Source organism: Scardinius erythrophthalmus, assembly GCF_964197995.2.
Source record: "Scardinius erythrophthalmus genome assembly, chromosome: 4".
In the NCBI taxonomy this organism is placed as follows: Eukaryota; Metazoa; Chordata; class Actinopteri; order Cypriniformes; family Leuciscidae; genus Scardinius; species Scardinius erythrophthalmus.
This window is the reverse complement of record NC_138224.1, coordinates 54878916-54905235: the sequence shown is the minus strand read 5'-3', so window position 1 is coordinate 54905235 and position 26320 is coordinate 54878916. Positions and strand designations below refer to the sequence as shown.

The 26320-nt window shown below is 40.4% G+C and overlaps 1 protein-coding gene across 1 annotated transcript in view; it reads left to right on the top strand.

Annotated features, from left to right (window-relative positions):
• Positions 1-26320, top strand: part of LOC308689132 (stonustoxin subunit alpha-like) — a 126739-nt gene that overhangs the window by 28590 nt on the left and 71829 nt on the right. Inside the window, exons 2-3 of the mRNA XM_081362697.1 lie at positions 25728-25840; positions 25962-26058. Of these exons, the coding sequence (XP_081218823.1) occupies positions 25751-25840; positions 25962-26058 (187 nt within the window). The 5' untranslated portion in view covers positions 25728-25750. The remainder of the gene's footprint in view (positions 1-25727; positions 25841-25961; positions 26059-26320) is intronic.

Below are 26320 nucleotides of genomic sequence, written 5' to 3'. Positions count from 1 at the left end.
ATCACGTATTCAGAAATTTTGGCATTCCAGAAGACATCGTTTCGGACAGGGGACCCCAATTCATCTCCCGGGTGTGGCACGCCTTCTTCAAGCTCCTCGGGGTCACTGTCAGCCTCTCTTCAGGATATCATCCGCAGACCAACGGCCAGACTGAGCAGAAGATTCAGGAGATTGGACGTTACCTGCGAACATATTGCCACCAGTACCAGGACAGCTGGAACCGATACCTCCCCTGGGCGGAATACGCCCAGAATTCCCTCACTCAGCGTACCACCGGGCTCACCCCCTTTTAGTGCTTCCTCGGATATCAGCCCTCGGAGGTTACAGCTGTCAACTTTTGGTTTAATCAGAGCGAGGGGGTATGGGACTCAGCTCACGTGCATCTACAACTGGCAGTGTGGAGGCACAAGGATCAAGCGGATCGTCTACGAGCCGATACACCCCAATACCAACCTGGTCAGAAGGTGTGGTTATCGACGAGGGACATTCGCCTCTGCCTGCCTTGCCGTAAGCTGAGTCCTCGATTCATTGGACCTTTCACCATCCAGAGGCAGTTGAACGAAGTAACCTACAGACTCAACCTTCCACCTCAGTACAAGATCTCTCCTTCCTTCCATGTCTCTCTCCTCACTGACCCAGTCTCTTCAGGCCATCTACAGGGTTCGTTCCATCTTGGACTCCCGGCGGCGAGGTCCCCGTCTGGAGTATCTGGTGGACTGGGAGGACTACGGTCCAGAGGAGCGTTCCTGGGTACTCCGTGATGATATCCTAGATCCAGCCTTACTCTCCCAGTTCCATTGTGACCATCCTGACCGCCCAGCTCCCAGGGGTCGTGGTCGACCTCGTCGCCAGCAACATCTCTCTTCTTCCCAGCCGTCAAGAGCTGCCTCGGGATGGGGGGGTACTGTCAGGATTCCATCACCATCTCCTTCCACTCATTCCCTCACTCCGCCCACTCAGCCATTGTTACGGAATTATGTAATTCCGTATAATGTTTTGAGTTTGTATATTGTTTGTATTTTTGTTGTTTGTTTCAGGATTACCATGATTAGCTGTGAGTTGGCTCCACCCCTTTACGTGGGTTTAAAACAGCGCTTCCGCTTCTAGAAGAGGGAGTTGTTGCGATTCCGGGCCGGTCGCACTTCTCCTGTCTCCTCTCCAGCCGTCAGACCAGCCTATATGATTTAGCCTAGATACTTTGTCTTTATTTTTCAGTGGTGTTTTTGTAGGGTTGACCTGCCCTTTTCTTTTGAAATTCCATTCGTCCTGTTTTGTTAGAGTATGGAGGGCAATTTGTTGTATTTTGATTTTGGATATCTTGAGGGAAGTTAGTTTGCTTATTTTTATTTATTATCTGTTTTTGTTTGTTATTTTGGGCCTTGGGTCTTCCTGAAGACTATAACACCTACTGGTTCTTTTTTCTGTTATTTTGTTTGAACACACCCAATTTTCAAATTTTTCAAATTTTCTTATCTTAATAAAACGTTTATCGTTTTTCTTGATTTTTGTAGTCATTTGTATCTTTTGGGTCTGACGACTGGGCGTGGGAGTCATATTTATTTATTTATTTTTTTTTTTTATTTATTTTTTTTTACGATTAAACCTAGACAAATCGTAATAAATGGGGGCTTGTCCGCCTTTTTTTCCGTTAGGCCATAATTTTGTCCTCTCGTTTGATTATTTTCGTTTTCTCTCATCTTCGGGAATAGTGTTTTTTCAGAATATCTTGCTGGTGAGTACACTATTTGCTAAATGCATGTATTGTTGTTTCCGATTGGCATCTTTTATTTGTGCAAGGGAGTTGGAGATAGTTATATGATGGAGTTTAGCATCGAAACGTTTAGACTTTCACCTACTGTGCAAGCATTAGAGAAATGTCGTAAATCTGACTTGTTTCTGGTAGCTGATTTTTATGATATACCTATTCCAAGAGCTGGGACAAAGCAAGCAATTCGGGAAGCTTTGTGTGATTGGTTAGTGAGGATCAGAGTTTTTGAAATTGATGAATGATTGTCCCGACGAAGATGGTTTGACTATACGAAATATCCCTGTGACTGGCGTGCGATTGCAGAATTCAGAAATTTTGGCAGATTTAGAATCATTTCTGTCATACCTGCCTGATTCGTCTTGAAGTGATGTAAGTGAGTTAATACAGTCTCACCATGCTCTGTTCTCAGATGTGCCTTCTCGTACCACTGCTGCGTTTCACGACATTGAGGTAGGAGATTATACTCCAATTAAGCAGCATGCTTACCGTTTAAATCCCACCAAACGTGAGTTAATGCAATCTGAGATAAAGTATCTTCTGGACAATGGTCTTGCTGTTCCTAGCTACAGTCCCTGGAGTTCACCATGTCTTTTGGTTCCCAAGAGTGACGGTTCAGTCCGTTTCGGCACCAACTATCGAAGAGTTAATGCAGTTACGAAAGTAGATTCGTTTCCCCTTCCTCGTATGGAGGACTGCGTGGATAAAGTTGGTTCTGCTATGTTTGTTACAAAATTGGACCTGCTTAAGGGATACTGGCAGGTACCCTTGACGCCCCGTGCTGCTGAAGTGTCTGCGTTCATCACTCCTGATAATCTACTAGAATACACCGTTATGGCTTTCGGTCTTCGAAATGCTCCGGCAACATTTCAGCGCCTTATGAATTCTGTATTAGCCGGTGTTTCTAATTGTGAAGCATATTTAGATGATGTCGTGATTTATTCCTTTACTTGGGATTTGAAAACCCTTCATGATGTCTTTAATCGCTTTCAGGAGGCTTCGCTTACCGTTAATCTCGCAAAATGCGAGTTTGGTAAAGCTACGGTAACGTACCTAGGAAAGCAGGTGGGCCAGGGACAAGTTTGCCCAGTTTCTGCTAAAGTGCAAGCTATTCTAGAATTCCCTATGCCAAGAACCAAGAAAGAATTGAGGCGGTGGTTGGTTATTATCGGGGCTTCTGCAGAAATTTTTCAGATATTGTTCTGCCTCTTACGAATTTGCTTAGTCAATCTCGAGATTTTGTTTGGTCTGACCTTTGTCAAACAGCTTTTGACTCAGTTAAAAGTTTGTTGTGTAGCACCCCTGTGTTAAAAGCTCCAAACTTTTCATTTCCTTTCAAGATTGAGGTGGATGCTAGTGCAAATGGAGCTGGTGCTGTGCTCTTGCAAGAAGACGATCACGGCATGGATCATCCCGTGTGTTACTTCTCGAAGAAGTTTTTTAAACATCAATTGCATTATAGCATTATCGAAAAAGAAGCTTTAGCGCTATTACTGTCTCGTCAGCATTTTGAAGTATATGTGGGTTCGAGTTCATTGCTAGTTAAAGTTTTTACTGATCACAATCCATTAATCTTCCTTGCAAAAATGCAGAACTCTAATCAGCGCATTATGCGATGGGCATTGATTGTACAAGAGTTTAACATTGACATATTTAATGTTTAAAACTAGATTAAAGAAGCATCTCTTCAGCCAGGCATTCATATAATATTTTAATCTTACAGTTAAATCCGGTCTCTACTTCATAAACGCCAGAGGAGAACTGGCCCCCGACTGAGCCTGGGTTCTCCCAAGGTTTTTTTTTTTCTCCATTAGGTCACCTGATGGAGTTTTTCGGTTCCTTGCCACTGTTGCCTTTGGCTTGCTCAGTTGGGGATACTTAAATTGATTAATCGATTCAACAGTGCTATTGATCTGCATTACCAAACGTGGATGTTTTACACCAGAAACAAACACTGATGTACTATTTTATTTAATACTGTGAAGCTGCTTTGATACAATCTGTATTGTGAAAAGCGCTATATAAATAAAGTTGACTTGACTTGACTTGACTTGACATCTGTTATAAGAAAGGAAAAGAGAATGTGTTAGCAGACGCGTTGTCACGCTCTGTATAGGAATGATGTTAACTCTTAGTGGAGGGGGTGTTACGGAATTATGTAATTCCGTATAATGTTTTGCGTTTGTATATTGTTTGTATTTTTGTTGTTTGTTTCAGGATTACCATGATTAGCTGTGAGTTGGCTCCACCCCTTTACGTGGGTTTAAAACAGCGCTTCCGCTTCTAGAAGAGGGAGTTGTTTCAATTCCGGGCCGGTCGCACTTCTCCTGTCTCCTCTCCAGCCGTCAGACCAGCCTATATGATTTAGCCTAGATACTTTGTCTTTATTTTTCAGTGGTGTTTTTGTAGGGTTGACCTGCCCTTTTCTTTTGAAATTCCATTCGTCCTGTTTTGTTAGAGTATGGAGGGCAATTTGTTGTATTTTGATTTTGGATATCTTGAGGGAAGTTAGTTTGCTTATTTTTATTTATTATCTGTTTTTGTTTGTTATTTTGGGCCTTGGGTCTTCCTGAAGACTATAACACCTACTGGTTCTTTTTTCTGTTATTTTGTTTGAACACACCCAATTTTCAAATTGTTCAAATTTTCTTATCTTAATAAAACGTTTATCGTTTTTCTTGATTTTTGTAGTCATTTGTATCTTTTGGGTCTGACGACTGGGCGTGGGAGTCATATTTATTTATTTATTTATTTTTATTATTATTATTTTTTTGTTACGATTAAACCTAGACAAATCGTAATAGTCATTCACACGCTCATTGTCACCTGATTACTAATCACCGTCACCTGGACCTCATCATCAGTTCACCCATATATACCTGTTACAAACATTCAGTCCTTGTCTGATCTCGTCATTACCTGACACACAGACTCTCTACACAACCTACCTGAATACTCACCTTCGATCCCGATCTTCATCAGCCTGTCTTCAGTCCTTCATCTGTGTTACTCATCATCAGTATCTGCATCTGCAAAAGAGAGAGAGACTTGGTTCTTCATTCAGTTAAGCATCATCAGTTATTCTACTTCCTGTTTACTCACCTTCACGCTCTTACCGATCCATTCTGCTATTAAAATATCAAACTTACCATCTTGTCTGCTTCGTTTGTGCAAACCTGACACTTACATTATGACATTTCCACACCTCATTTACATTTACAGTACAGGCCAAAAGTTTGGACACATTACTATTTTTAATGTTTTTGAAAGAAGTTTCTTCTGCTCATCAAGCCTGCATTTATTTGATCAAAAATACAGAAAAAAATTTAATATTGTGATATATTATTACAATTTAAAATAATTGGTTTTCAATTTATTATACTTTAAATTATCATTTATTTCGGTGATGCAAAGCTGAATTTTCAGGATCATTACTCCAGTCTTCAGTGTCACATGTGACATCCAGTCAATCACATGATCCTTTAGAAATCATTCTAATATTCTGATTTATTATGAGTGTTGGAAACAGTTCTGCTGCCTAATATATTTGATGAATAAAAGGTTAAAAAGAACTGCATTTATTAAAAAAAAAAAAAACTTTTTTTAATATAAATCTTCTTTATTATCACTTTTTATCAATTTAACACATCCTTGCTGAATAAAATTATTGATTTATTTAAAAAAAAAAGAAAGAAAAAAATTACTGACGTCAAATTACTGACCAGTAGTGTATTTTGTTGTTATAAAAGATTTCTATCTTGAAAACATTTGCTTCTTTTTTTTTCTTTTCTTTTTTCTTTTTCTTTTTTTTTATTCATCAAAGTATCCTAAAAAAGTATCACAGGTAATGAAAAAATATTAAGCAGCAGAACTGTTTCCAAATTTGATAATGAATCATCATATTAGAATGATTTCTAAAGGATCATTTGATAGACTGGAGTAATGATCCTGAAAATTCAGCTTTGCATCACCGAAATAAATGATAATTTAAAGTATAATAAATTGAAAACCAATTATTTTAAATTGTAATAATATATCACAATATTACATTTTTTTCTGTATTTTCGATCAAATAAATGCAGGCTTGATGAGCAGAAGAAACTTCTTTCAAAAACATTAAAAATAGTATGTGTCCAAACTTTTGGCCTGTACTGTACATTTATTTACATTTATTCATTTAGCAGACGCTTTTATCCAAAGCGACTTACAAATGAGAACAATAGAAGCAGTTAAACTAAACAGTAGGATAGGGATGGCTCGATACCATAATTTTGGTTTCGGTACGGTACCAGAACCTAATACCTCGGTATCGATACTAAATCGATACCACAGGTGACAAATAACCAGCCTCAAAATTTAAGTGAATTGAAACAATTTTATTAAAAAACACTGCTTGAAACTCTGCAGTACTGAATGTGCAAACAAAAAGTATCAAAATGTTAAAATAAATAAAAAACAGTCAGGGAACTTACAGTAGATTAAATTTTGATTTTTTAAAAAAAGAAAGAAAGAAACCTGAAATGATACAATTAAAATAGGTTAATATCTATAATAATTGATTAATATAGAATAATAATAGAATAATGAAATGAATAATTTTTAGCTGTCATGCATTAACAGAGAATTATCAACATTTATTCATCTTGGTTTGATTACTGTTTGGTTTGTGTTTGGGTTCATATTAGTTTAATGCATTGCATATAAAGTAATGTTAACATGATAAACATGTATTAGTATATTTAAATAATAATTACTGATTGATCTAGATTAATAAATGCTATAATACGGTTAGGTCAGGTTACCTAATGAATGTTGACAAATGTAGCTTAAATGTAAAGTGTTACTCTAACATTCATATTAGTAATATCCATATTACTACTATTACTCTAGATTCCTTAGATTCCTCTAGGGGTCGCACTCGCCACAGCAGCAGTGATATGCCATTCATTTTACTATCACTAATACTAAAATTAATATCACTAATCTCTTTATTCATTCAAATTCAATTAATATATGATTGTTTGAAAGTGCAAAAATTATGAGACCTAAACTTCATATTTAATTGATAAGCTTTTATGTATGTGCGCTATGAATAAAAGTCTAAATTAAAACAGTTGAATGATGGACTCACCTGTCGATCTCTGAACTCTTTGAACAAGTCAGGATGATCAAGTAACAAGTGCTCAACGTTAGCCAGATTTGATGTGTTGCCTCCCGTCGCAAATTTAAAGCAGTGTTTGTAGAGTGGTGCATTGAGGTCTGTTGCTTCACCTTTCTCATTACTTTTGTAGGCAAAGTAATGCTATATTTCACTCCTACTGCGCTCTTTATTTATTAATTTCGGGCGTGTAGAATGAGCTTCATCTGTTTGATCCATCGTGTTCCTCCGTTGTCACCGTTTGCGTGACCCGCGTCAGTTTGGGTAGCGCACTGCCGCCTAGCGGTGAACTTCGAAACAGCAGCGCATTAAATACCGAATTGAGCAAAATTATGATATTGTACCGTTTGAAATATAATATATACCGGTATTTTTGCAGTACCGGTATACCGCGCATCCCTACAGTAGGACAACAAAATGCAAGTGCTATGACCAGAATTTATTTTTCTTTGTTTAAAGTTAATAGTTTTGATTTACAATAAAGACAACCTTTTTGATTGGCCTATACTTCTTGTTTGTGTCCCCTCATTTTTGCCACAGGCCATGAGCCGGCCTGTGACAAATGGGGGCTCGTCCTTAAGTTAAAGTTAATTGTACTTTAGTTTACTTTAAAATTTTGTCATAGGTGGTTAAAGTTTGTCTAGTTTGTTTTTGTTTTATCATTGATACATTTGTTTATTTGCAGTTTGGCTTATTTGATTATTGTTTTGTAGTTAACTTGCGTTTGTTTTGTCAGTTTAGTTTAGATTGCCAAATTTGTTTTTGAGGGGATGCTTTGGTTGGGCCAATATTGTTGGAGAGAGCGTTGAGAGCCATGTGTTCCTTTTATTTACTTAGCTTTGTAGCTAAAATTGGTTAGCAATTCACTCTGGGCCTTTTCTGGGTTTTTTGTTCAGGTGGGAATCCTCTCCTATTGAAGGCTTATCATCGAGTGTCAATAGGAGGTTTGTGGTGGTTTTTTTTGTAGGTGGCAGTGAACGTGGGTAGAGCTTCCCTTTCCCTTTTCCCCTTACATCGGCTCGGGATCACCTCCGTGGATGTTATGGAAGAATGATGGAAGACCAGGGCGGAATGCAGTTTACAGTCTTTAATGAACAAAGGAAATAGTCCTCAATAATAGAACAAAATCACAGGCTTAAGTCAGAGCCAGAACAGAAACTGCCAGACGACTGGAACTTTAGAATAACAGCATCAACCTCCATGAGGCCAGAGGTAGGGACCCAGAGAAGCACACAGCTAGTCAGAAGATGTGGGACAGCAGATAAGGGCGAGCAGCAGTGAGCAGGCACAGATCAGGTACTCTGTAAACAAGCACAGCTGGATAATTCACAGTCTGATGGCAGTATTACTCACTGCAGAATTAATGGTTTCTCTTTCCGCAAACAAGACAGGACAGGACAAGACAAGAGAGTTGACGTTTCTCACAAGAGGTCATTGAATAATCCGACAACAGGACAGGGCTAGGAAGAGAGAATACGAGCCAGAAACAATCAAGAGGTAAAAGGGAACAGGTGAGAAGGGAACGAAAGGGGAAACAGCTGTAAGAGATAATGAGCGGAGGAATGGATGCGTGTGCGTGATAGTGTGTGCGAGTGAGTGTGTGACCACAAGAGGGAGACAAAGAAAAGAGGAAAAGAGACCAGGATCATGACAGTGGATGTGGGGGGCCGCCAGTTTCTGGTTGTCTTTTCCACTCCACAGGTTTTGTGTGCATAAAACCCCACCACATGTGACTGCACGAAGACGAGGGGCCAGTTAGTTAGTAGTTTTTGGAGGATAGTGTGGTGTGGCTCCTGTCCTTAAAACCCAGACTGGCAGCAGGTGAGTTGTATAAACATTTTTTGGGGCATTTGTAATAGTTGTATTGGTTGAGGAAAATGTCTTCCTTTCTGAGTAGTTTTGTTCAGGCTCCTTCAGAGATAGCCCTAGATTTGTGTACTAAGGAGCAGTTAATTGAAATAGCTGAACATTATCAGATTGAGATTATTGATAAAAACTTAAAGAGACTGTTAAAGTTGGATTAACCCTCTGAGGTCGGCAATCACGCCGGCGTGATCTGCTCGCTTTTTTCCTTATCAGTTGAACTGAGACCTGAAATACTCTTTTGACTTTGATTTTACAAACAAGTTTCATACATCAATCGATTCTGTTAAATGTGTATTATTTTTGTGTATACTCACAATAAAAACAAAGTGTTGTGCTTTTTGCCAAATAAAGAAAAATAAACACGAAACGAGTTCTGCCTTCTCTCTGTCAGTGTAGTCCGATAAAGCGATACGATAAAGCAAGACTATTTTCTCATAATTTTGAAGCCAAAACTCGAAGAGACAACATCCATTAGTCAAAAGTCTTATTGACACATATTTATTATGAGTTTTGTGGTCTTATTTCAGCAACTTTCATTTTTATTTTTTTCAATAACCACGCATAAACATTATTCTCTCAAAAATTCAAAAATGTACATGCATGGTGATCACATATTTTGGTAGCCCTGTTTGTGCTATATAGAGTGAATTTACACCTTTGCCATTAACATGTTTGTAAATAACTGAAAAAAGCACAAATGTCAGAGCATGTCAGAACACCTCCAGGGCCCAGAAAACCCCTCAGACCCCAGAGGGTTAAAGCAAGGTCTTAAGGAAGTGTGTGTTTTTTGGGGTCAGTCTGCTAGTAGTGAGGGGTGCAAGTTTTCAGTCTAGCCCTTCATTAACTTTTGAGCAGCAGAGGAAGCTTTTGCAAATGCAGTTAGAGATAGCACGATTGCGAAATGCAAATAAACCAGGAGTACCACAGTTTGATGTTTCACAGAATCTTCGTTTGTTGCCTAAATTTGATGAGTCAGATCCAGATTTATACTTTACTTTACTTTATTTGAGCGTATTGCAGGAGCCAGAGCTTGGTCAGATTTGGACAGGACTACGTTGTTGTACTTACAGGTAAAGCATGTGAGGCTTTTTCAGCACTTAGTGTAGCTGACAGTAAAGTGTATGCTAACGTTAAATCAGCAGTTCTGAAGGTCTACGAGCTTGTGCCGGAAGCATTGGTCATACCATCTTTCTGCATGCTTGGTATCCATCATCTCAGGCATGTGCATGGCTCCTAGTCTGTGCACAGATGGCTCTGGTTGTGGGATCCTCATTTTAGATGGTGGCTCATACTCATCCTCACTCTCTTCACAACTGTTATCCAGTTTTGGACTCTCCAACAGCTCTTCAGCTAGGACTAATTTGAATTCCAGGTACTGATGTGTGTTCTTGGATGATCTGTGCAGAGCTTTGCTGTCAGACTTGTATTGTATCCAGGAGTTTGTGATGGCAACATCAAAGAAGTGACTGATCACACGCAATGTCCATTTCTTGGTCCTGCTTGACATACAATAGAAGCTAAGAATGCGATCACAAAGATCCACGCCACCCATGTGTTCATACACACTCCTCTGCTTTGCAGCTCTCTTTGATTTGTGTATGTTGCCAAAAAGACCTTGTAGTCAATGTACTGTGAAAAGTATTCAACTGGACTCCAGTCTACACGTGTTGTAGGGTCATCTTGACACACAGGAAGCCCAGGTAACACAGGTGCAAATCTGATATGAAGGAAAAAAAGAATAATAAACGATAAATAATAACAGTTTAAATACTCAATCCAGCTGAATTTCAAATTGTGGAACTGCATCAAACATACATATTACTCCTGGCCCACAGAGGTCGTCGAGTTTCCTGCTCATTCCTGTCTATATCTGTGTCTGTATCTGTCCCTTCAACTGAGCCTTCTGCATCGTCTTCCTCTTCTTCATCACCGTCTTCTCTCACTGTTTAAAACTCATCCTAATCTCTCTCATCCCCATAGGGTAACACTTTATAATAACGTTCAGTTGTAAGTCATTTATAAGTGGTTAGTTAATGATGAACTAATCATTTACAAAACATTCATAAATGATTAGCAAGTGATATACTAACATTTTACATATGTTTTGTAAATTGTGTTACAAGTCATTTACAATTGATTAGTTAATTATCAACTAATCGTTTACAAAACATGACTATGCAGTCATAAATTATTAATTAGTGATATGTTCATTATTTTATGTATGTTTTGTAGATTCAGTTATAAGTCATTTACAATTGATTAGTTAATGATTAACTAATCATTTACAAAACATGACTATGTGTTTCATAAATGTTTAATAAATGATGTAAAATTTTTGTTGTATGTTTTGCTCACATCAGGTGCACAGTGGTTAAAGACTCCATGTGTTTCAGAGAAGACAGCTGTCTATACCCTCACCAGTCAGCACTTACACTGCAGTACACACTACACTACACACTACACTACACTACACAACACAACACAACACACTACACTACACACTACAGAAGACAGCTGTCTATACCCTCACCAGTCAGCACTTACACTGCAGTACACACTACAGTGTTCAACACCTGTTATAGATGTGTAAACGCATTAATAAATCATTTACAACACTTTCTGCATCCCCTAATCTAAAGTGTAAACTATTCATCACTTGTAAATGTCTTACACTTAATTTGTAGATTACCACTTCAAGAATCAATAAGGCATAAGGTCTACAAATGTTATCTACAAATGTATATGTAACACATTTACAAGTGATGAATAGTTTACACTTTAGATTAGGGGATGCAGAAAGTGTTATAAATCATTTACAACACTTTCTGCATCCCCTAATCTAAAGTGTAAACTATTCATCACTTGTAAATATGTTACACGTGCCTACAAATGATCTGTATGTGTATTCAAGGCATTTACAACACTTTCTGCACCCTCTAATTGCTACATACATACAAAAAAATCCCATTATTTATGAAACATTTATGAAACGCATATTCATGTTTTGTAAATGATTAGTTAATCATTTACTAATCAATTGTATATTACATAACTGAATCTACAAAACACATACTATACAATAATTAACATATCACTTATTAATCATTTATGAACGCATAGTCATGTTTCTTAAATAATTAGTTAATCATTTACTAATCACTAGTAAATGACTTTACTTTAACGGAATTTACAAAACATACATAAAATGTTAGTATATCAATTGCTACTCATTTATGAATGTTCTGTAAATGATTAGTTCATCATTAACTAACCACTTATAAATGACTTACAACTGAACGTTATTATAAGGTGTTACCCCATAGGAACAAAACCATAGATATATTTAATATTTGACTCACCTCTTATCTTTCCATAAAATGTGCTTGTTCCTATGCTGTCCATTTTGGATTGAAAGATAGAGGGGGTTCCCGGCCTCCGAGCCAATCAAATAACATGAATAATCACTGAAAAGCCCAGGATGTCCTCTGTACAGTACAGCAGGAATTAAGAGACTTGCACAAAAGATTCCAAGGTGAGGGATGAAACTCAAATGTCCACTACAGTGGACATAAGTCAATGGGCTGGGTCTCAGGAGGCAGGCTGAGCTACGTGAGTTTAGTCCCGTTGATCGTGTACTCGCTCTTTTGAACTCTTGTAAGTTCACCTTTTCAGGCAAAATACTATGGTCCTTTTACTGTGTTGCGCAAAGTGTCAGATTTGAACTATCTTATTGAAACCCCTGGTCATAGGAAGTCCTCTAAATTGTGCCACGTGAACCCGTTAAGATGTTATCATTCCCGTGATCTAAGCAAAGTTGAAGGCACTCCAGCAGTGAGGTCAGCCTTGACTGCTGCTCAAGTCACTGAATCTTGTTGCTTTAACTTTGTGGAGGGGGGAGAAGAGGAGGTAGTTATGGTTTCGGATGAGGTTTTGCAGGGTCGGCTGAAAAACTTCCAGACTTTGCAAAACCTTGGGGTTTTGGTAAATCATTTAGACTCTGAGAAACATGATGAATTGGTGACTCTTATCAGAAACTACCCTGTTCTGTTTTCTGACACCCCATCGCAAACCCACTTAATTAAGCATGATATAGACATCCGAGATGCTAAGCCTATCAAACAGAGATTTTATCGTGTATCTGAGGAGAAGAGAATGAAATTTAATAGCAAATTTGATCTTTTTACCTGTTAAGCTGCAACCCCAGTTTTGAAAAATCCCCAGAAATGACATACCCAAACTGAAACAGATACAGTTCATGAACCCTTGGTACTAAAAGCACAAGAATGATCTCATTTGAAAGCTGACACCTGGCAGTTTATTGTAAATGTAGAATTAATCATTGTCATAATGATTTTTTTTTAATAAATAGCTTCAAAGTTTTGTAAAGTTATTAGAAATGTATTTTTATGAAACATCTTCATGAAAATAAAATTGAAGTTGGCACTGTAGCAATCTAGAAATGCACTGCAGCTAAAGCCACATGGTTGACCATCTTATGTTTAAAATATGAAGATGATAAGTCTAAGGCCCCGTTTACACGATGGGAAAACGCAGATATTTCCCTGCGTTTTGGCCTGTCATTTACACGAAAACGCCATTTTTATGCCAGAAAACGATTATTTCTAAAAACTCCGGCCAAAGTGGAGATTTCTGATGTGTTGCCGTGTCAACTGGGAACTTAGAGGGTCAACTTAGAGTTTGTTTGGCTACTGTTTGATTATGGATGCTGTTAAGGTGCTACTCATTTTTACTTTTGTGCTAAAGTTTTTGGCCTGTTTACATTTGCAAACACAACTGCTGTACTATATCGAGGAGCAGAGGCGAAGGAGTACAAGAAAATCAGCATTTTTACAGCAGCTTTTCCTTCCAAGACGCCGGAACATTACCTGCCAACGTCTGTTGTTTTGAAAGGAACTGGAAGTCGCTCGTGGTATTTGTTGTTGTCGATTTTGAGGATTCTGATTGGCTTGCGTGGCTTTATCCTTCTCCCTACGCTTCCTCCCTCCGCTGCCCATTGGTTATGATGCCGCTCGACGGCGTATTTATGCGGGTTGATGTAAATGCCAACTTTTTTGAAAACTATGTTGTGTGCACGATGTTATTTTTGAAAACGGAGGGGGGAAAATATTCGTTTCTCTAAATACCCGGCTATGTGTAAATGTGGCCTAAAACTCTGTATTTTTTTTTTTTTTTTTTTCCTAAGGTGCTGTTTACACCTGGCCACTTCATGCGTTTTTTCAGATCGGATAGCTATCTGATCGTGAAAAGACCAGGTGTAAATGGGAGATCCGAGACGGATTTGAATTCGATCGCTCAAACCACTTCAGGAGGTGGTCTGGGCCACATTCAAGACAAAACTGGACAAGTGTAAATGCATCTGGTTGTTGAAACCACATATGTAAATTTTACTCCTCCCAAAAATGCTAAAAAAATAAACATGTGAGAGCGTGTTATAGGCTATATGTAATGTTATAGCCAGATATGACGACGCTACTGGAACACGCATCACCGCAGATGAGAAGCTGAGCATATAGTCATTAAGCCAACGTTCAAACTATCGCAAATCAAAGTGAAATAAAGTTGCAGATGCTTAAAGCAGCACTCAGTATTTCTTCGCTGTATTCTCGCTTTTTGCTCGCAGGTTTCTCTCTAGAGCTCCCCCCACAGCTTCGGAATAGATATTTGACAACACTGTTGTAAAAACTCGTTGGTGATTCTCAGACACCAGAGGCTATAGATCAACGACATCAAAGCAGATGGGACATCCTTTAAAACGTCTTCTTCATTCGGGCTCGGACAGCGTGAGGGAGCACAATAATGACCGTATTTGAGCAGATTTCTTTTGGCCGTAAAGAAATTGTTTACATCGCTAGACCTGATATCACGCGATAATTCCTGACGCGGCGGCCCGCCGCCCCAAAGTTGCAAGTGCGTATTTTCCGCTCATGGGCACCAGGGGGGTGCGAAACGACCACCATTCAACCCGAAATAAGTAATAAAACCATTCCAATGACTCCGAAGCTGTTCAGTTAAGGTAAAAAAGTTACTTAGTTCACCTTTAACACACAATCATCATCATTAAATGTAAAGAAACGAAATTATCTTACCAGGGCTGTTGCTGCTCTCTCTTATTGCGGTCTTTGATTTAGAAATTTTAGCTGATCAATAAAATGCAGCTCATATCTGTTGCTTTCAGTGACGTGCACTCTATTAAATCTGCATATAGCGCAGGAATTGAAGATCGGATTTAAATCCGTTTCGCAAAAACACCAAACAAAAACATGTGACCAGGTGTAAATGGAATCGTTTTGATAAATCAGATAGCTATCCGATAAAGAAAACGCATGAAGTGGCCAGGTGTAAACAGCCCCTAAGTATCCATTCGTTCTATTGTCTCTATTGTTTTTTGGTGCAGACGATCCCCATTCAGTGTCAGTCTCCCCATGCACACATTCACACCTCTCCAGCCTGGTTATGGCTCTAAATATGTATTTCTTTTGTCTGCATTATAGTTACTAACGACTGGCTATTCACAGACTATTCATAGGGTTTCAATCCCTATTTTCTTTTATCAAAGTTCACTTCACCTTTGAAACTGTATCAAATGCACTTCTTGAATAAAGAAACATTTCAGTAAGCATTCCTATTTAGAAAAAAATCATAAAAGAATAGCTGTTAGTGGCAGGTGCATCTAGGGCTAGCTAGCATGTTAGCTTAGCACACCATCAATACACGACAATTTATGAGATTATACCTGACATGGCTCGAAGAACACAGGCAACTCAAATATCATTGCAAACATGTTTATTGTCTTCAAAACGTCTGTATCTGCATGTTATGTAGCGACCTCTGTAAGCTGTGTATGTGTCTGGGACTTCCTGGAATGTCACATGATTATGGCTCTTCTTCATATTCCATATATGGACTATACTGTGCACATAGGGCGCCCTCAGGCTGCTGGTATGTATTGAAAACACAGTATCAGTGTATCCAAGCGCTCATAATGATTACATCGACGCATTTGGGTATAAATTCAATAAATATTCCTGTCTATAGAAATCTGATGTAAACCTATGAGAATATATCAATATTTCTCAATAAATCTGCACATTTTTGAGCTAAAAGCCCTGAGGGACGTTGTTTTGTCAAGCGCTGTCATGACGACAACACAGGAGTTTTTTTATGAATGGGAGCGCCTGACGCGCATAATTCATATTAAAGGTATCTACTCATTTTTTCATTTTAATAACCCCTGACACAAATTAACCCTTTAGGCGCCAGAGTTTTTTTCTAAAACGTTAGATTTTGACATCTTAATTTCAAAAGGCTATATCTTAAAAGTGCTAAAAGATAGAGACTTTCTGTAAATTAGAGAAATATTAAGGATGACTCAAAGTTTATGAAGTTCATGTTCCCATCTAATTTGCATATTATGACATCATGTAGTGGCGGCCATCTTGGATTATAGAATTTTCATGAAAAGTCACGTTTAAATGATAAAATGCAGCACTTCTTTCCCCCAAAAATGTCCCTCACCTTTTGTATGCTATATTGCACAATACTGAAAGATCAGGTAAATAGTAAGTAGTGAACAAACTGTGTAAATCATTACTAATAAATGGTAGAAACAAACTGAATGCAGGTAGCGGTTGGCCTTTTGCTGTAGAGATTTTCCATTTACTGCATACAGTAGGCACTCTGATTCCATGTATATGGGGCACATATTATTCATATGACACACGAACACAAGTAGACAAAGACCTGTTTAGTTCAAAAGCTCACTCGCCACGGCAAGGCACAGATCATGAGTGAGATAGTCTCAGCCTTAGGCGTCACGCCCACGGAACGTTGGCTAAACGTCTGATGCATATGGTACACTTAACTGGAAACACTTCAGGAATGTCGAAGTCATCATCTGATTGGTTGAATTTTATCGGATTTCCGGGGGGCGCAAGTGTCGCATTTATTTTCGGTCCGCCGGGAAACAAAGCGCAGACGTGTGATTGCGGAAGAAAAACTGTTGTGTTTACATGAGTGACAATGAGCATTTATCAAGATCAGCTAAATGTAGGATTCTCAAAACTATGCGAGGTTCACGGCATAGACTCTTTAAGAGATGTCCAGGAGTTTTGTTTGAGGCACTTAGTGGAGACTAAAAGAGATATTTTAGCCTGTTTGCCGACGGGATTTGGGAAGTGTATTATTTATATTACAAAGTCTGCATACGTTTCCTACTGATTTGCTCGGTGTTTTGATCAGATGTGGTAATGCAGACGCCATTGTTGTTATACGTGCACGAACAGATCAATGACTTACTGCTTGTTTTCTTCTCCTTCTTTGATTTTCTATGCTGACTGACTTGTTGCACGCCGGTCTGTTGTTGTGGGGACTTTTCCACGCCCCGAAACGTGACGCTGAACGAAACGAACTGTAATTGGTTGTTTGACATGTCGGTCAAACGGCCTTATGGGCGGGCCTTGGCCAAAGAAACTGCTATGAATTCCAGACCTTCAGCCGTCAGTCTGAAGGTCTGGCGACGCGAGACTATGAGTAAGATGACGAGACAAGACGAGAGACAATGTTAGTATTTTCTTTTTGTGTTTTTTGTTGTTTTTGTTGTTGTTGTTTTTTAGCTGACAAAGATGCACATCACAAGGACATGAACACACAAAAAAGAACACATATTGTACACTACTAAATGGTCAGTGAAATAGATAGTAAATCAACAGTGTAAATCATTACTAATAAATGGCAGACAAAAAAAAAAAAATATATATATATATATTTTGCAGGGCTTTTGCTGTAGAGATAATGACTCCCCATCCATCCAGGTGACATTTCTTGTAGTGTTTCATGGTGTGGTCATGCGATAGACTATGCATAATAGCCCCTCTGCCCCGTGTCACACCGCCTCTGCTCCTGCTACGAGCAGCAGTGCAGCTCGGACTACTGTCATTGTCATTGCGACTCCCCACCCTGCCTCCACGTTGTCCCCTAACTGTCCTATGAATACTTCGACCTCGTCTAACATGCCCAGTGGCATTAGACAAAGCCTCCACCACAATACTGTCGCCGCGATTGCGGAGGCACACACGGTCACCATGGCTAGCGCGGTAAAAATCTCCCGCCTCGTTCCCCACAACACTAACACGCCTGCTAACTTCGCGATAAACATTCCGACCCCGGGAAAAATTGTTCCCACCACTGACATTGGGCAAAGGAGCATATATATTGGGCAAAGGATTCACCGTTTGTGCTTGGTGTAGGGCTATAACTATAGAACCCATTCTAAATGCTCATGTGAACGCCATCAGCGTTTCTCACAGGTTCGCGTTTAAAGTCTGTGTAGAGAGAATGGTGTCGTCTTAGCGGCCCCTAATTTAATAACAAATGATCATTGCGACGGAAGCAAATCAATCAAAACTAACTTTAGATGGAAATAACTTAACTCTGCTGTAAAGCCGAAACAATCTCTGTTACTTTAAATTATACGCTTATCTCTGTAAAGCTGCTTTGAGACAATCTACATTGTTAAAAGCGCTATATAAATGAAGATGACTTGACTATACTTTCACTTTCAGAATCACCGTCATTTTCTGAAGGCAGATAGGTAACGTTATTCCCCTTCAGAATCAGGGTCCGCGAATAGAAGACCCAACACTTCATTGCGGGTAAGCTTTATTGATGCCATTAGATAATAATAATAATAATAATAATCTAATGCAAATACTCGCTGACGTTGACAATATTGCTCTGATAAAATGGCTCACTCGCACACTAGCTCCGCTTTTGTTCGCACTGATTCAATGCGCTCTAGCTCGAAGATTTTGTATAGAAACATGACTTTTTTTGAGTCGGGGATGAAGTATGACATGTCTGCCAACTAGTGGAGCGGAGGTCGAACGAAATTTGACACCCTAGTTGACAAAATCGGCCGTTTTATTCAGTGCCGCATCTTGTCAAGTAAACTCGACCGTGGCGCCCAGAGGGTTAAGAAATAACTGTCACTATAAGTTTCTCAGAATACAATAGTGGTCAAATACTGAAACTTGAGTCTTATATCTTTTTAATGATGTATAGTTTGTCAATGTACAGTACAGGACACATTACTATTTTTAATGTTTTTGAAAGAAGTTTCCTCTGCTCATCAAGCCTGCATTTATTTGATCAAAAATACAGAAAAAAATGTAATATTGTGATATATTATTACAATTTAAAATAATTGGTTTTCAATTTATTTTACTTTAAATTATCATTTATTTCGGTGATGCAAAGCTGAATTTTCAGGATCATTACTCCAGTCTATCAAATGATCCTTTAGAAATCATTCTAATATGAGGATTCATTATCAAAGTTGGAAACAGTTCTGCTGCTTAATATTTTTTCATAACCTGTGATACTTTTTTAGGATACTTTGATGAATAAAAAAAAGAAAAAGAAAAAAGAAAAGAAAAAAAAGAAGCAAATGTTTTCAAGATAGACATCTTTTATAACAACAATATACACTACTGGTCAGTAATTTGGGGTCAGTAATTTTTTTCTTTATTTTTTTAAATAAATCAATAATTTTATTCAGCAAGGATGTGTTAAATTGATAAAAAGTGATAATAAAGAAGATTTATATTAAAAAAAATTATTTTGAATAAATGCAGTTCTTTTTAAACTTTTATTCATCAAATATATTAGGCAGCAGAACTGTTTCCAACACTCATAATAAATCAGAACATTAGAATGATTTCTAAAGGATCATGTGATTGACTGGATGTCACATGTGACACTGAAGACTGGAGTAATGATCCTGAAAATTCAGCTTTGCATCACCGAAATAAATGATAATTTAAAGTATAATAAATTGAAAACCAATTATTTTAAATTGTAATAATATATCATAATATTACATTTTTTTTCTGTATTTTTGATCAAATAAATGCAGGCTTGATGAGCAGAAGAAACTTCTTTCAAAAACATTAAAAATAGCAATGTGTCCAAACTTTTGGCCTGTACTGTATAACATTAAATCTGATAGTAACTTTGAACTAAATTAAAAAAAAAAAACGCTTCAGTGCGCGGGCGCACTGGCAACGGTTAACAGGTTAAAGGGATATTGGCAAGTACCCCTTACCAAAAGAGCTTGTGAGATTGCTGCCTTTATAACTCCATCGGGTTTGTTCTCTTATACAGTTATGCCTTTTGGCTTGCGGAATGCTCCAGCCACCTTCCAGAGGCTAATGAATCGGGTGGTCTCAGGTCTGGAAGGGTGTGCCTTGTATTTGGACGACGTGGTCGTCTACTATGACTCCTGGGATGAGCATGTCCAGTGGGTGCAAGCCCTGTTCGAAAGACTGGTGTGGGCCAGGTTGACTGTAGCTTTGGCAAACTCACACTTTGCCAAATTGATAGTCACATACCTAGGCAAGGTTGTTGGTCAGGGTTTTGTCTGTCCCGTGGAAGCAAAGGTTCAGGCTGTGAAGCAGTTCCCACAGCCTTCAACAAAGAAAGAACTGATGCGCTTCCTGGGAATGGCGGGGTACTACCGTGCGTTTTGTAAACTTTTCGGTAGTAGTGTCCCCACTGACCAATCTGTTGAAGGCCAAGGCTGAATTTATCTGGTCCACCCAGTGTCAAGAGGCATTTGATGCAGTTAAGGCTCTTTTGTGTTTGGCACCCGTCTTGGCAGCACCAAATTTTGTGAAACCTTTCAAATTGCAGGTAGACGCCAGTCAAATCGGTGCTGGGGCTGTGCTTCTCCAGGAAAATGATGACAATGTTGAGTGTCCAGTCAGTTTCTTCTCCCGGAAATGTAATAAGTATAAGCAAAACTATTCTATAATTGAAAAGGAGGCTCTACAGCATTTTGAAGTCTATGTTGGTTCCGGTTTGACCCTTTAACTGTATTCACTGACCACAACACGCTAATTTTTCTTAAATCCCTTCAAAATCCCAACCAGCGCTTGATGCGTTGGGCTTTGTTCTTGCAACCATACAACCTTGATATTAGACACATTAGTAGTAAGGATAATATCATTGCTGATGCCCTGTCCCGTGCTCCTTTAACCTAGTTTGTATCTTCTCTCTTCTGGCCCCTGCTGGTTGTCTGAACCCTCTTTCTCTTAAATTGAGGAAGAGGAACCCTTTCTCCCCGGGTACCAGGGCTGCTGAGTTTGAGGAATGGACAGTCAGCCAGGGGACATGGGGCGACTGCTAGGAGCTGGGACTGGTATCCTTTTATTTTCTTTTTGGGAAATTTTGGATTGTTATAAATATGTTGGGCCAAATTTTGGGCTGAGGGTGGGACCCTCATTTTAAGGAGGGGGGTGTCACGGCCCCTCCTTTGCCTTGCAGGGGCGGTTCCTCCTTCAGGCAGAGGAGGGTCGTTAGTGAATGGAGCCACCTGGGCTCAGGGTATTTAAACTGCTTCACTAACCACTCTCTCTCTCTCTCTCTGCTCCTCCAGGTATGATCCTGTTTTGTTTGTTCCTTTGTAGTTATGACTTAGTTTTCACTCAGTCATGTACACACACAGATTCACGCATCCATGCATTTTACTTAGTCCTTACATTATGACATTTCCACACCTCATTTATTTTTCTTTGTTTAAAGTTAATAGTTTTTATTTACAATAAAGACAACCTTTTTGATTGGCCTATACTTCTTGTTTGTGTCCCCTCATTTTTGCAACAGGCCATGAGCCGGCCTGTGACAAAACATTTTTTAGTTTTTTTATTATTGTATTTTTCTAATATGTGAAACTCAACTTGTAACCTGTATACTAGGCTCCTCACTGTGCGTAATGTTATTTTGGTCATGAAAAATGAATAATAATAACAGAAATCAAGCCACAATGTCTCACTTTTTTATAGAATTTTATAAAAAAATATGAATTTCCCTTTCGTTAGGGAACTCGAACTGTCGTTGAAAAAGACTATTTGGGGACGCTCCCTTAGTGTGTGCCTCTGAAGTATGAATGAAACTAATCCAATCCTGATTGGTGTTGTGTCATGACGTAACATGTGACGGCATAACCGGATGCATAAAAGTGACGCTGGCACACACACACACATTAGCTTGTGCTCTTCAGCAAGCGTTCTCTGTGAAACTGTCTGTTTTTTTTGGTGTTGTTTGTCTGTTGAAATCCTCTATATTATGGTGAGGGGGAAGATACACTAAGTGTGTGCACCCCTGCCCTATATTTCTCACAGGTGAGGACACGCATCAGTTGTGTGTACACTGTTTAGGAGCGCAGCACGCACAGGCAGCTCTCGAGGGGGCTGCATGTGAACACTGTGAAAGTTCTCCCACTTGGCTATTGTTTCTCGCGATCCCTGCAGCTTGGGTCCCGCGTCAGTTGAGGCAGCGCGGCGGCTTAGATCGTGGGCATCGCAGAAGGATCTCACGCATGAGAACGAGACTGCCGAGGCACTTTCTCGTTCATCATCCGCAGATTCTATAACGCTCGCTCATGACGCAGAAGCCCGTGATGTGGCTTCTTCTGCCCGTGACGAGTGCCCGATGCTCGAGCTATCTGCTTCTGAGGAAGTGGATGTGCTCCGCATCGGGAACGAGGAACATGAGTCACACTCGCTGGTGTTGTTTGTAACCCAAAAAATAAGAATTGTCCCACTATATTGCAATACAGAATCTATAGTAGCTCGGATCTCGCGTTTGCCGAGGCAGCGCAGATGACGGGTCTACTCTGCAATAAATATTCTGTGCAGAGGCAGCACGTAGGTTTAAGTCTGCATTCTTCTGTTCGGCCTAGCACTCTCTCCCCGCACGTTCACTAAGTGAATGGATGCAGCTCTGGCTCCACTGAGGCTTCAGGGCATCCGTATTCTGAATTTTATCGATGACTGGCTCATATTGGCCCTCGAGAAATGGCAGTTCGGCATTGAGATGTCGTCCTTGGCCACATTCAGAAATTGGGGTTGAGACTCAACACTAAGAAAAGTGTGTTAGAGCCAGCTCAGAAAACTACTTTTCTGCAAGTGGTATGGAATTCGGTTACGATGCCAGCATGTATGTCTCCCGCACGTATCGAATCCATCCTGACCATGGTGTCAGGGATAAAGCTAGGCCAGGCCATCACTGTAAAGCAATTTCAAAGACTGCTGGGCCTCATGGCAGCGGCATCCAACATAATTCCTTTGGGCCTTCTTCACATGAGGCCCCTTCAGTGGTGGCTCAAAGCCAAGGGGTTTTTCCCCCAAGGGGAATCCGTTCCGTATAATCAAGGTTACGCGCAGATGCCTTCATTCCCTATTAATATGGAAGAAACATTGGTTCTTGTCCCAAGGGCCAGTATTAGGGGTGTCATGTTGCCGGAAAACCATTTCGACAGACGCTTCCCTCACTGGCTGGGGCGCGGTTATCGGCCGCTTTGCCCAGGGGTCTGTGGCAGGACCATCATCATTCTTGGCATATAAATTGCCTAGAAATGTTGGCTGTGTTCAGGGCTCTGAGGAGCTTCCTCCCAGACGTCAAAGGTTAGCACATCTTGATATGTTCGGACAATACAGCAGTGGTAGCGTATCTGAAAAGGGAAAATATTATCTATAAGAGCAATATATGTCCCAGGGGTTCAGAATCAGGGAGCAGACATCCTGTCAAGGCAGGGGCTGAGGCTCGGGGAATGGAGACTCCATCCAGAGGTGGTGGAGCTGATATAGCAGAGGTTTGGACCAATGCAAGTGGATCTGTTTGCATCTCGGAGGATGTCCCACTGTCCACTTTGGTTCTCCCTCACTCATCCAGCCCTGCTGGGGTTGCCATGGTACAGGCCTGGCTGAGGCTTCGCCTGTACGTTTTTCCCCCGACCGCTCTGCTCCCGGGAGTCCTGGAGAGGGTCCGTCATGAGGGCATCAGTCTTCTTCTGATAGCCCCGTTTGGCCGGCCCGAGTATGGTTTTCGGACTTAATTGCACTCCTGATAGCTCCGCCATGGCAGATTCCTCTGAGGAGGGATCTGTTGTCTCAGGTGGAGGGCACTATATTCCATCCTCGCCCGGAGCTGTGGAAATCATGGGTCTAGCCTTTGAGGGGGCTCAGTAACTAGATGCTGTCTATCATCTGGGGTGGTCGAAACCATACTTATCTCTAGGGCTCTGTCTACTAGGAGATTATATGGCCTCAAGTGGAATGTTTTTCCGCTTGGTGTAGAGAACATGAGTTAGGTCTAGCTAACTGCCCAGTGGCTTCAGTTCTGGAGTTTCTTCAAGATCGTTCTCTGCGAATCTCTCCCCATCCAAATGTATGGTGCACATTGGTGCCATTGCGGCGTTCCATGCACCACTGAATATTGGGCCTTTTGGGGAGGCACCAACTGGTCATACTATTTCTCCTTGGTACATAGAGGATGAGACTGACAGTCAGGTCCAGGGTTCCTTCCAGGTACCTGGCGGTGGTTCTCGAAGGCCTATCCCTGGCTCCCTTCGAATCCCTTCAATCGGCTTTGCCTAGGACCTCATGTTCAAGATAGCCTTTCTCTTAGCTACTTCTTATAAGAGACTGGGAATTCTCCAAGCCCTGGCATTAGTACCAGCTTGCTTAGGGCTTTCCCTCGGCGGAGTTATGGCCATCCTGCATTCGAGAACCAACTATGTGCCTTGAGTGCAATCTAACAGGGCTAGGTCCATGGTCCTGCAAGCATTTAATCCTCCACCACATGTGTCGGCAGAAGAAGAGAGGTTCCTTGCTCTGGTCGGACTTACTATAGTGTGTTTTGGGTCACCTAATAGGGGCTCCCGGTTATACAAACCATAAATAGGCCTACAAGGTGCGCAATTTGCCTTCACCTTTGGCCATAAGGGTTCATTCTACTAGAGGCATGGTGTCCTCTAGAGCCCTCCCCTCGGGAGTGCCCCTCCAGGAGATCTGTGAGGTAGCCGGTTGGGCTACCCCGCACATTTTTATCAGGTTTATAGCCTGCACCTCCCTTGTACGCCTGGCGCACATGTGCTCTAGTCCTAGCTGAGTGTCTGAGATCAGTTTCACTCTAGGGCAGGCCTTTTCGGTGCGTGCCTAGTGGGCATTCGTTCCCTAAAGAGTCGTTTTCAACAACGCAGTTCGAGTTCCCCAGCGAAAGGGAACGTCTCGGGTTACATCTGTAACCCTTGTTCCCTGAGGAGGGAACGAGACACTACGTCGTCTTGCCACACTCTTCAATGCCTAGGAGCGGCTTGCTTTATCGCGAGGCTAATGTGTGTGTGTGTGCGCCAGCGTCACTTTTATGCATCCGGTTATGCCGTCACGTTACATCATGACGCAACACCAATCAGGATTGGATTAGTTTCATGCATACTTCAGAGGCGCACGCTAAGGGAGCGTCCCCAAAGAGTCGTTTTCAACGATGCAGTGTCTCGTTCCCTCCTCAGGGAACAAGGGTTACAAACGTAACCCGAGACGTTCTCTGCTGTGGAAGGACTTAGACAAACTCCTCTCACAAAAACCCACGAGGTCAAGATGCGTTGACTTCACTTTTATACAGATGTGCGATTGTGTGGTCTGTTCCTGACCCTGTCAATCAAACGCTAATTTGGCAGACCATGCCACCTGTCGAAACACTTGTGAAACACTCTGAAGCTTCATTTAGCCGTAGTCACATGACGGGTGTTTTGAATCACGCTTCAGATCAGTGTTTCGAAACATCTGCGCTTCGGGATCTTGCAAAGCTTCGGAACGTCAGTTTCGCGTCAGCCATCCCTATTGTACAGCACATCACTGATCCTACTCACAACAAGGGTCATACATTAGATCTGGTATTATATGGTATTTTATAAGAAAAATGCAGGCAGCCTATAACTATAAATAATTAGAAAGGAACACTTAAGAAACAACAAACAAAAAATAAGAAACATATGTCGACAGGGAAAACTAAGCAGAAAATGACACTGAAACTAAACAAGACACGATCGTAACAGGCATCTCCTTCACATTCAAACAGGTCTCCTTGTTGACAATTCCAAGATGGCGGCAGTTTTGACATACCTGAAGCAGCCGAGCTGCATCTACTGTACATATCTATGGTTGGCGACCCTAGCTGCGGTGAATGCACAGGTAAGTGCACTCCCTCAGACAAAATGTGTAACCAGATGTATTTCATGGGATTAAGGATAAAAAATCTTTGTGGAAGTTTTTTTTTTAACTTTTTTTTTAATGAACCATTCCTTCAAAATAGGAAGTGTTACAAACCAAACCTGATGAACTTCAGATTTTAAATAAAGACACCAGAGGACTTAATTTCTTAGCAGACGAAGGAAACGAAAAATATCCAGGTAAGATTGAAATGTTGTTACTAAATGTGAATGTGCTATAATATCACTGGACAGATTCAATATCATTTGAAGGAAAAATTGTCTCAGGTTACGTATATAACCTGGTTCCCTAAGAGGGGTTTGTAATGACATTTCCATAGTGTCAACACCATGACAGCATCTAGTTCCCCTTTCAGGGAACCAAGTTACATGTTTCGCGTAACCGGAAACGTTCCCCTCTCGGAACTCAACGCTGTCATGGCATTGACACTATGGGAATGTC